Source organism: Miniopterus schreibersii, assembly GCF_964146895.1.
Source record: "Miniopterus schreibersii genome assembly, chromosome: 13".
NCBI lineage: Eukaryota > Metazoa > Chordata > Mammalia > Chiroptera > Miniopteridae > Miniopterus > Miniopterus schreibersii.
The window spans coordinates 5461633-5474171 of NC_138113.1; the positions used below are offsets into that span (position 1 = coordinate 5461633).

At 44.4% G+C, this 12539-nt stretch overlaps 1 protein-coding gene across 7 annotated transcripts in view; it reads right to left on the reverse strand.

Annotated features, from left to right (window-relative positions):
* Positions 1–5466: 5466 nt before the first annotated feature.
* The window catches only part of CYRIA (CYFIP related Rac1 interactor A), an 82767-nt gene continuing 75694 nt past the window's right edge, over positions 5467–12539 (reverse strand). For 2 of the 7 annotated variants that reach the window (XR_014000225.1, XR_014000226.1), the window contains 4 exons: positions 11433–11559; positions 10503–10573; positions 8222–8956; positions 5664–7909 (listed from right to left, as the gene is read on the reverse strand). Coding sequence is in view for 4 of the 7 variants with exons in the window: in XM_081157310.1 (XP_081013436.1) it covers positions 8893–8956; positions 10503–10573; positions 11433–11559 (262 nt within the window). In the remaining 3 variants the exon portion in view is untranslated. Of the gene's footprint in view, positions 8957–10502; positions 10574–11432; positions 11560–12539 lie in introns of all 7 variants that reach the window. The other 5 variants (XM_081157312.1, XM_081157313.1, XR_014000224.1 and 2 more) reach the window with 4 other exon arrangements.

A 12539-nucleotide genomic window follows, 5' to 3' on the forward strand; every position in this document is an offset into this window, starting at 1 on the left:
CCGCCCAGCGGTCAGGATAATCTCTGGAAGGCATGCATGTGGCCACATCACGTCTCAGTTTAAGGTGTTTCCATGGCTTGCTCTTCACCTCACCTCTCACTGCAATTCCATCTGTTACTCCCCCCTCTCCTCCCCCCCAAACCATATGCTCCATCCGTGTAACCCCCCGATGGTGTCAGGCCTTCTTGCCTTCGCACATGCTGCTTCTAACTGAAACAGTCACCCCTCGACCTTGCTCTCCTAGATGTCCCCCTCCAGTCCTCAAAGCTCAGCTGCTGTCACCTGGATGACCTCCTTGTGACCTCTCAACCCAACCAGGCTGAGTTAGGTTTCTCACGACCCTTATCGCATGACACTGTTTGTCTCCATCATAATAATTGTCAAATTAAGTTACATTTCATGCCCTCCCCCCACACACTAGAATGTGAATTCTCTGACTTTCATAGCTACCTTCTTGATAATTAGCACAGGGTCCTATTTGTACTCAATATCAGTAACTCAGTAACTGAGAAATGAAAACCAAAGTGACTGAGTTTTGGAGAAAAATCGAAGGATGTTTCCATTGAGAACATCTTCCCTTTGTTCCCGGAGTCGGCGATCTCCACTTATCATCCTAGGAGTTCAGAGATGCTAATCTGACAACCCTTTGAAAACTAGCGCAAGGGAAACTGTAATTCCACAGGCACCGTCTCGTTATCTTGAGGCGACAAAATGAGCTAATAACAGGTAGTTTAAGTCAACATGCCAAGCATTTCTGCTTCTCAAACAACCCAACTGTGTCTAAGGCTAGAATGGGACATTTATTAAAAACACTGGCAAAGTCTGTCAAAGTGAGACCTTTCATACCCATAATTCCTACCATCTGTAACATCTTATGTTACATAAGATCCCCAATTACCAGTAGCAGTGTTAATCCATCATCTGTCCCAAATATTTTTAGATGTTCTTTATACACTCCACTTAGCTCTCTTTTCTGTTTTTATAAATCTATGTTCTTTACTTGCCACAATTAATTTTAGGTTGACTTTATCATATCAGGGGACTATCCATGATGCTTTGGGAATAAGTTTTCAGAAGTAGTATAAGGTAGAATAACATGTTATATTGAAACCAAAGAAAAAAATTACAAGTCCCTTAATTAAGGAGAGGCAATCAAGTCTTCATTTCCCATCATATAATATTACAAGTATACTTTCTTACAGGATTATTATTTCTACCTAGATAAGAAGTCACTCTGTAAGTCTGCGGTATGATTTGTAATAATAGGAAGGAAAACAATATATTTTCAGAAATTACTAACACTAATTATTCCAGAATGCATCTATTCTATGAATTCTTAACCAGTACTATAGCACCGATTTACTTAAAGAGTTATATACTCTTGAAGTTCCGGTAGGACATACAGAAACCTTGAGTCAAATAAATATGAGACATTTTTTACCATTTGTTAAATAAGAAGGTATAGAACTGTACCTCTACTTCTTTTGAAATGGTAATACTGTCATAGATCCTAAATAGAATTGTGTGCCTCGTGAGGTACTGAGCTTCTATTTGATACAAATTTAGAAGCAAAGATGGGATATCACATACCAAAGAGCCTTACAAGAGAAAACCTTATTGTTGGCACACTTACGAATGGAGACGATTGTATGTGTAACACACACTATGGGTCCCCACACTAGACCCCCCCAGGCCTACCTGGGATGTCAGTGGGAGTTGTGGGGGGCAGTTACCATGGGCAGTGTCAGGGCTCTACCCATGGGCCAGCTCTCTCCGCTTTTCTGTTTCCTCGCGTGCTTGCGCACACACACACACACACACACACAGCTAAGTCATGGATTCATCTAAGCAAGGCACAAGAAGGAAAAACATACATTAAAAAAATTCCAAGGAAGTGGACATATCCACAGGTAAAAATAAAATATTGATAATTAGAGAACAATAAAATGTAAAAGTTTTTGCTGAATATTTCTAAATGTGGATAAAATGTATTATTTTCTATGAAAATGCAAACTACTAAAACTGAAAAGAAACCTGCAGAGAGTGTGAACAAGGCTCTCAGCTATGGACTAGGCCTCGTGTTGACTGAGAACGCTTCCTAAAAGCGTGGGTGGAAACGGTTTCTTAAACAATTGTTTTAGATCTTCAAACAACATACAATTCTTTAGTTTTTAAAAAAATTTCAATCCACTCTCACCACGTCTATTTAACATTGTGGTAGAGCTTTTAGTTAGTGTTATAGGGGGGAAAAAATAAGAGGGATTCAGATTGATAAAGTAAAACTCTAAATGAGATTTATAATATTCATGGATCATAAGACTCAATGTTGTTAATGTTTATTCTCCAAAATTAATGTGTAGATTCAAAGAAATCCCGAGAAAATCCCAGCAAGATTTTCTGGGTAGAAATCAATGAACTGATTCTAATATTCCAATGGAAACGAAAGGACTAGAGTTGCCAAAACTAATTTGAACAATAACAAAATTAAATTTATGAATGGATCAGCAATGAACACCTCTGAGAACGTAGTTCAGGAAACTGGCTAAGAGCACTAGTATGGCACAGCCATTGTCAGACATACGTCACCGAAAAATTGATTTCGGTTGCATAAAGAACGGATTAGAGGAGGGAGAGAGCCAAGTCTGAGTGATCTAAGGGACAGATAACGAAGCTTGGAGTAAATGAAGCAAAACAAACCAGGGAGAATTTCATCGTTTTTGAGAGCTCTTTAGAAAGGATATTTGTTAGGTCTCAATAATCAGCTATAAGAGCAGGGGCGTAAAGAAGACGGGGCAGACCTCTGAGTTTGGCTTGAACCTAGACATGAAAATGGAAACTCAAGACGATACCCAGGCCTTTCCAAACAACTTTCTGCTCATCGTATGTGATATTCAGAAGCCCCAGGGCAAAGAACATGTTTTAACAGCTACCTAGAAATTTTATTTTTCGAATGAACATATTGTCTTTGCCAACCAGAGTTCTAGAGACAGAGCTGAACCAACCGATAGTGCTTTTATAGGTTCCAGTATAAATGACTGCGGACGGTTAGGGCGACGCTCCTGGGCTGCTATCCAAGGTGCTGAATCGATTTCTCCCGGTTTTGGAGACTTTGCCTGTGTTATTCCGCCCCTGCCTCTGGTGGAGGAGCTTCCTAGTCCCAGACCGAGCCAGCCTTCCCCTGACTAGCACGCCTGCCCTTGCTGGGACTAGCTGACTCGGACTTCTGATCAAGACGTCAGCCCGATTTCTCAGCTGGACTCCTCGCAGATCAGCAGCAAGCTGCAAGCTGTGTCCATGGAAGTTAAAAATATCCTCACAAGTAGGTAATTATTTCCTCTAGGAATAAAACTGACCAGTCAGGAGAGTAGCAAATGTGTTACTGTGAATGACTGTGAGCTGCAAACCTTAATTCTCAGGGATTTATTTCAGCACATTCAGGTTTCAGGACCCTGAAACGTTTCCGGGCAGCTTCTTTTGGTCACTAGCATATGTTGAGCTTGGCCCTCTAAGGGACACTTTCCTGCCCGCAGGAACTTAAAATAGAGTGGAAAAGGCAAACACATAATTTAAAGTACTGCGCAGTGACATTTAGTATCAAATAAATGAAATGCATTAGGAACAGAAGAGAGATGATTAGCGTGGACTGGGGTGGATGGGGAAAGCTTCATGGAGGTGGAGTATGACCTGGGCCTGGATGTAATGGCAGACTTCAGACGGAGAGTGAGGAAGAGGGTGCGCATTCATGATGACACGATGGACTAGAAGCCCCCCTGGTACATCTCGGAGATAGTACCGGACTCAACCTAGGGATCCCTGCCCTTCCTTCCTCTCCGCCTGTGTTCACGTAGAGCACCATCACCTTCACACCCATCCCCATGGCGATTGCATTACTTCTTTCACACAAAAGGAAGAAAAGTCTTTCAAATATACTGACATTTGGAAAAAAATAATTTAATAGCTGCCCCAAGTACATTTGATATTTTCTAGAGAGATGCTTCTTGGAGGTATAAGTGGCCTTTCAAAACTACTGGTCCTCAAGTTACACCATTGAAGACTGGAGCTCTTGGGTGGCTTAGGAAAGGCTAATAAAATATAGCTCCTGATTTGAAACCAAGTCTGTCATGGTGCAAACAGGGCTATTTAAAAGTGAACAGAAAGCAAAAAGGAGGGTCTGGAAATGTGCTATTTGATGGGGGGAAACTAGAAGACTTCATTGAGAAAAGACTTTCTTAAGTGCGTTTATAAGAACTTTCAGCCAAAAGACTCCTTCGAAACTAAATTCTAGGACATCTAAAATCTCATCACAATTCCAAGAGTATTTTGATGGAAGCATTTTGTGGAAGGTATTTTTAGGACACCCACCTCCAACACTTCCAGGATTTCCATACTTTATGTAAGAGAAAACGGGCAAGAGAAAAGCTGCAGAAGTAAAAATACAGTCCCAGAAACTTGATTTGACCAGGGCAGAAAAGCTACTTTCTTTGGAGTTTTGACTTCTGAGCTGAAGCAGACAGAACTGCCAAGACCTCTCAGTATTTAGGTACCATGTAGGTGTGACCAGAGGCGTTTTCTACTAATAGAGATCAGGATTTTGACATTGGATAGAACAATGTTCTTAATGAATATAAATAGTTTAAATAAATATTACTTAAATATCAGTAATTTAGTTTGCAATGAGTAAATACAGTACATACTTTGCAAATAGTGAACACTTAGAAAATCTATCTACTCACTGATAACCCAAAGCATAAAGTCAGGTGTGAAAACAAATTGCAAATACTCACCAGGGCTCATGCGTGCAGCAAGCTGAACGCCTCATGCTGCCATCCAAGAGGACCCTGATGAGCAATAAGTTTCCCGGTTGGTATGAAGAGTGTCCAATTCCTCACTAGCTGTGTTTCTGTTGACAATCACACATATGCTCCACTCCTCATTTCCCCCCATCTTTGAACTCTCAACACTCATTTAATTAGGATCTCTCTCTCTTTCCTCCCCCCACCCCCAGCTTTTGTTCGCTTATAGTTTGTCATGTCAATCTATAGGAAACATCCCATTTCCATGCATTTCTCTTTGTCTTTTGTATAAGACATCATAGAAGGTTTCCCTTGGGGACTCTGCCTCATTGAGATCACACATCATTAGGTATCAGGTGATCAGCTGAAAAGGTGTAGGCACTGGAAGTAATGCTCTGGAATAGTTTCAATGCTCAGTAGTCAAGGGAATTGCTTTAGTGCTTGAAAAGATGCCTGAAAAACTGTACTTATAAGGAAGAGGTTATTTGCTGATTTTGCCAAATTCATAAAGTGTTACCGTACTTGAAAAAATGAGTGAAAGGGCATTTTTTAGGGTTTCTTAGCCTCCTTGGACGAGTATATCTCATGCATTTCTATAGATCAATCATGATTCTATTTATTTTATGCTTTTGTCCTAGTGAGGAGTCTTTGCTGAAATGAATGAGATACAGTTGATACCAAGAGCAGTATATTTTGGGTATTTCATGTTGTACATGAAAAAAACTGAGGCACAAGAAGTCAAAGGCAGACGGTGTGACTTCCTGGTGCCCAGAACAGATCTTCAGCAAATATCTAGATTTGGTATGTATTTACGATCATGTGCTTATCACCCACACAACCTTGAACATCACATAAAAGAGGTGCATTTTTAAATATATGTACCAAACTTTAATTTTCATTTCACGCCCAAAACTTCTGTACAAAAAAGAGGCAAAGCAGGCAAAAAAATTACAATTACTTTAGCAAACAATATATGACAACCGTAAACCAGCTTTGTGAATGCATCAGCCTTGGTAGATGTAGTGGGAAACTGAGCTTCAGAGTGTTTGTTTCTTTAAGACAAAATCCCAATATTTATTATGAACACCTAGAAAACGCACAGCTGTCTAGGATACCAGATTGAATGAGAGGTCTCTGAGTTCTACTGGACAGTTGGATCCTAAAATGGAGTAGGTTTTGTTATTCTTTTGAGGAAGCATGAAATTATTTTTACTTCAATGCAATGATGTACCAAAGACTTCAGTCTACTATTAATATCTTGATATAATGGTAACGACTAGGAGCAAACTTTGGTGAAGCATGATATCAACTAATAGTTATAAGATAATATCCAAGACTGTCTTTCTGGTCATTAATTAATATGCCAGCCTGAATGGGTCACCACAATTCAAACATTTATTGGCACTTTTTCTGTTTTTTTTTTTTACTACTAATTCCTTGTGGCTCATGAAAGGTTTCTGAGAACAAAGTTACGAGGCCAAAATAGCGGTGGTTCGGAGAAATGTAATTTTCATTTTGTTGCTTGCCCCCCAAATAAATATTGGAGTAATGGAAAACACTGTTTATTTGAAAACTATGAGACATCGAATATGAAATATAGTTGACATTGACATGGATACTGTCGCTAGCACTTTCCCCAAAGCCACCCATGGGTCTTGGATGCACGTGCATGCAGCACAGGAAAGATGATTGCTCGAGGACTCCCGATGCCCGGAGGACAGACTGTTAAAAGAATTTGTCTCCCACGATAGCTCTGGAGTGGACCCAAGGTCCATCGCTGTCCGTGATCACAGACATTCAGTTAACCTTCCTCCCGATGTCCAGACCCTGGGCTTTTGAGAATCCATATACTGGTGGCTGAATCTTGGCTTCGAGATACGATGACCTGGCTAAATCGGGGCAGGCCAGCAGCCCCTCCCATATATTTGGTCCCTTTTGATAGAAAGTCTAATTAAAAATTATACACATGCTCAGCTATTTCCTCTGCAAGTCCCTGCCTCTTTCCAAGACTTTCCTGATAAAGGGGGAAACTGGACCCAAGACGGATGAACATTCAGTGCCTCTATGTTTCTAGTCTTGACAGTTGTCGCCCAAGGATACTATGTGGCTGCCAAATAGAAGAACTTTTCTTAAGCTGAATATTTAATGAGTTTGTTCACGCATTGTCACCCCATTCTCTGGTAGGGCATTAGCATCCCTAGGCTTGGAAAGGTCTTGAAGGCCATCTAGTGCATTTCGATGCTGGTGGGAGAGCAGCCATCCAAGCAGCTGTACTGGCTCAGCTTGAACAGCTTTAAGGAAAAGGGTCTTTCCCCTCTCTGTTGACTGACATGTAGATACAGACCACGGAAACAGTTTTGCCACTTGGCTGGATTTCTTTGTTGAAAATAAAACAAAACAAATGTATGTCTCCCTTTTCCTTGGAGGACTCAAGGGAATGCCAGCTGGCCACTAAAGTCTGGGAAGCGATGGTGTGACAGCTTATTTCATGGGACATTGTGAATGACACTGGGCTCTAAGGTACCCAGACCCAACTTCTGGAATTATCATTCACTGGGTAACTCTTCCTGTCTACCAGAAATAGGTAATTATATAGGCCAGACTGAGGATTTGTTTTAAAGTATCCAGTCTCATCCCATAGTAGGTATGCATAGGCCACACGGTGGAAAGGAAAGAGCATGGAGTTGGGAGTGAGGCATCCTGGATTCTAGTCCTACATTGGGGTGGGGTCCTGATTGACTTCGCCCTCTGTCTCATTTTTTCCATTGGAGATTAGATTTCCACGGTTTCATTCTAAGCTCTGATTTTCAGACAGAATGACCCTAGGCTTTGTCATATGGTCAATCATCAGGCTAAGGTGGGTGATGCTTACTGGACTCTCGTTACGAAGGACGAATGTAGGAGTCGGTCGTTTCAATGACCCGTAGCCTTAGGGGGCTCTTGGAGATTGTCTGTTTTCACTGTCCATTTTATAGATGAGAAAGGTGAGACACAGAGCTTCAGTGAATTTCCCAAGATCACGCTGTGACTCAACAGGGCTAGAACCAAATCCAGGAACTCTGACCAGGCTCTACACACTGCAACAAGCTCGCAATGGGGCCAGGAAGCAGCTGCGTCTGAAAGACCAGGAAACCAGAAAATGTAGATATTGTTCCCCTCCAACCCCCCCCCCCATTTTCTGGTAACTAACGAAGTACCCCAGGATTCTACTCTCACATGAAGGGCCCACAGAGAACAAGGCTCCCATTAGGAGAGGCTGTGCGCCCAGCACTACGCAAACGACTGGAGCGTCAGCAGACGTACCCACAGTTTCAAAGCCAGAGCTCCCCTTCCTTGGCCTGTGCACAGACGGCTGAAGCAGAGAGAGGGCTCCTGTTGCCTGGGCGCCCTCCCCCCACTTCCTAGACAGCCCACCTCCGACGGCCCACCTCCGACGGCACGCCTGTCTACTCTTCTCTCATTCAAACACAGGTGACTTTCCTCTTGCAAAATCGAAAGGGATCTTTAGAGGGACGTAAATCCAGACAGAAAGGGAACGTGTGATGAATGCAACGCGTGCAAACAGAAAGGCCGCACGCGCGGTTGGCAGTCTCGGGAGAGAGGGGCGTGCTGAGTCCCAGGCACGTGGGCTGGACTCTCCACAAGCGTTTTCCTTCCTCTGGATTCCTCTCTCCAACTGTCAGGATATCAGTCGTGTTTCTTGTAGCTGAGCCAACCCAGGAAATCAAATACTTTGTGTTTCTATCACTATACTTCCCAGAGAGATTACACATCTAGAATTTAAACACTACCACAAACTATTAGCAATTGCTGATGGTTACAGGTGTAGTTAAAGGGCTCCAGTGGCAACGTTTGACGCCTCCAAATTTTGCCTTTGGAGGAGGGGGTTGTGTTTTAGACGTCGAAGGTAAGGCTCTCCAGTCAACGTATGCTCTGCTGGGCTGAGTCAGTCGGGATACAAACGAAGGTCCATATATTTCAGTGACAAGAAGGAAACGGTTATGTAAATACACAAGTATTAACATCAATCTGTATTAAATTATGTAAACATATACATCTTCTGAGGTCAGTACATAGAGCCTCTTCGCGGAGCAGCGCCTTACTGAAGCATTGCTCGAATCTGTTTGGAAGTCGATTCATCATTCAAGTGCTTTGTAGTGAACCTGGACAGAGAGAAAACGAGGGAGTTCACTGTGCAAATAGTGCTCTGTGAAAGCGTCGGCAATGGCTCGCTGGCCCATCTTTGCCTCGGGAGACACAAATGATATTTATAAATCAAACCTGGGCCTGGTCTTTAGGCAGAGAGCCGCATTCCAATACCCAGACTATTCTCCTACGGACTGAAAATTCCATTCTTCCTTCCATAGGAATTTTGTATTACGGTTATTAAACAAATACATCAACTAACCAAATAATTACAGAGGAGATGTTAAGCAATCTCATTTTCCAGGGAGGTAGATGTCACATGATGGAATGCAGGATCTTGGCCACCTAGGCTACCCCTGCTAAGTCACGAATTTCAAAATATGGATTTGCATTACAACATAGCACTAAAATAATTTCTAGTTTTCTATTTTCTAGGCAACGCTCATCTTCATTGACCCCACCAGGGGGCACACATGGAGGTGAGCAAATCAAAATAAGAAGTGATGCAGTCCGCATCCTCACATTAACCTGGTGCAGAAATAGTTTATGGAAGGAAAGGAGAAGTAATGTAATAAAATCATGACCACATCCTAGGCTCTCCGCGTGAGTTTTCATTTCACTCACACAAACTCTTGGCAAGAGAGGTTATTTGCCTCCATTTTACAGATGTCAAAGCTGAGATTTAGAGGTTACATGACCCATTCCAGACCACAGAGGTGGCCATGAGGGATTTGTGAACAATCTGGAGCCAGGTCTGGCTGCCTCAGAAGCCTGTGCTCTCTCACTTTATCACAGCGCCTAGGGGACACACACGCCAGCACTCAGGGGACCCGCAGCCCCCCACAGCGCACTGCTCTAGGAGTTTTGCTTGACTGAATAGAGCTGTAGAGTTCAGACACTTCAGTAGCTAGAGTCTCTTTACTGAGCGGAAAAGCCAGCCTTCTGTGAAAGCCTTGGCTGACCCTCAGAATCTGGAAGGCTCTTAGGTTAATTCTACAACTGTTTGGAACAATGACAACGCAGAAGCCACAACGCAGGATCAACCTCAGCGTCTTGTGCATTCATTTCAGGTGCACCTCAGGCGCTTCATTTAATGGGTGAGGAAAACAGATGAGCCTGACTTCTCTGCGCTGCGATGATGAAGTGAGATGGTGTGACAGGGAGCTGAGTATAAAACCTAAGTGTGGCACGCAGGACCTGGGATGGGAAGCTGTTTCGTCTGACGAGTCCCTACTAACCACAGCCACAAAGCAGTGTGGCCGGGAGTTAGGCCCATGACCTGGGTGGGGTCACCCAGGCCGGGGCTGAGGTCCTAGCTTGGCCACCTGCTGTGCCGCTTTTGGTAAGTTACCTGACTTCTCTAAATCTCAGTTTCTGCCATCTGTAAAAAGGAGACGATAGAAATGGTGCTGACCTTACAGGTTGCCGGGAAGAGCAAATGTGTTAGAATACGCAAGGGGTTAAGCCTGGTGCCCCAGCCCTCAGTCCCCAACAGCATCTAAATCTGCAAAGGATCTGAAGGGCTGGCCGCCCCTGGCGAGTCTACCAGAGGCTGAGGCTCACCTGAGGGCATTCAGCAGCCCCTCCACGCTGTCTGGGGCCTGTTCCTTCAGAACCTTTATGCAGCCTTTCATCTGGGAGGAGAAAGCACAGCGGTCGTTACTACCCTAGGAATTCCGTCCACAATCACACCTGCCCATTATATTTGCCCCTCATATCACACTATTCCTGCTCACGGAAATGAAACACAGGAATGACCAACAGGGTGGGATCAAGCTGAGGGATGCAGAGATTTGGTTCCTCTCCCAAAAGAGCTGACAGTCTCGTGGGAGAAGAGAGACAAACAGCTCATGTGCCAGTGTGACAGGCGCTCCGGTCCAAAGTGCCGAAGCAGCAATCTTGGTCTAACACAGATTAGACCAAGGTTGTGGGAGCAGTGGGTACCCTCTGGGAATTTCTAGTTCTATTCTGGGCTGATGAAAGTCGTGGGTGTTAGTAACAAGATGCAGTCCGGGATGTAGTCAGGGCAGGATTCATCGTGGGTTTCACAGCGAGTTAGGCAGTTAGGGGCGTCTTCCTGTAGAAAACGCCCTTGGCAGGTGTTAAACAATCTAGCAATGTGACTAATATGGAAATGGACCCGAGGCCGCAAGACTGGAGAAAGGAGGAGCAGTGAGAGCTCCTGAGGGTGTGCAGTGTGAGAGAACAGTGGGCGTGGAGCATCGGGCAGAGGTGGAAGATTAATCTGAGGTCCTGTCCATAGGACTTGGTGACTTGACAAGATCTGAAGGGGGAGGGGGTCAATGGGGGAAAAAAGGGGGACATCTGTAATACTTTCAACAATAAAGATAAATTTAAATAAAAAATTAAACAGGATCTACACCCTAAAAAAAAAAAAGAGAGAGCAAGCGAGCTGCCAGGATGGGGCTTGTATCCTGGAGAGGTCACTCTTGGGGCGGGGGGGAGGAAAGCATATTTCGTAGCTGTTCTTACATCGATCTTGGACGTCTTGCAGAACGCTCCCACGGGGTGGACGTGGTCGTAGAGGATGATGACCCCCACCATGACCCTCATGCAGAACATCAGCGTCTCCTCGCTCGTAAACCTGCTCCTGTACTCCCTGGGAGAGAGGAAGCCGCAGCGGTTACTGCCCCGCCCGAGCGCGCTCCTTGCTGGCTCTGCACCCGCTGCTTCGGACTCCGCGGATCCTCTCCTGAGAGCAGCCCAGACCTGCCCCCACCAGGTTAATATGCTCTTCGAGAAGCTCAAGGTGATCATTCGCCTTGAATGCATCCACCAGCAGCTCAGTGTGAAAATAAGGTAAATCAGAGGCAGTCAATTCTCTTCTCTCCTGCCCTTCAGGAGCCAGCTCACTGCGTACATCACTCCCCGCCCATCCATCTTGAATATTTTATAGCGGTTCCCTCTGGCTGTCCAAGATGCTAGAGAGTAATGGCTTCATTACAGAGAAAGAACCACGCTCGCCTCCACCGAGCAGCGACCGTGTCCCCAGCCAGGGTAGCTAAGATGCAGGCTGCAGGCTGAATTCGGCTGCGGAGGATCCCTCTGAGAACCCACGCGCCATTCCCTGGGCTGGGCGCATTCGTGAAGCCTGAATACTGTCCACTTACCCTGACGGGGGCTCTGCTGATTCAGATAGCTCGGGCCAATACTAGAGGCTTTCTTAATATCTGTTTCTTTATGAATGGGCCCCTCAGTGAAGATGATTGCTATTTTGTCTTGGAATAAATTTTGACTTTGGTATAAGCAAGATATTTGAAACTAATGTCATCTTACACTGGAACAGGACATCACATTTTATAAGGCATTTTTGGTCCCTATGGGCCTCCCAAACACTCTGCAACTTAGATGGCGTTATGAGAATGTCACCTTGTGAGGAAACCAGGCCCAGGCAGTTCAGACCACTGGTCTATGGGCCCGGAAGGGGCTACAGATATAAGTGGAACCCCTGGCTTTTGAATGTGGATTTCCTCATGACCATGCTGCCTAATCCTCAACAACCTCAACCATTTTTAAATCCAGCAACCAGCTTAAATACAAAGGAACTGCTGAGAGAGAGAGACAGAAAGAGAGAGATCT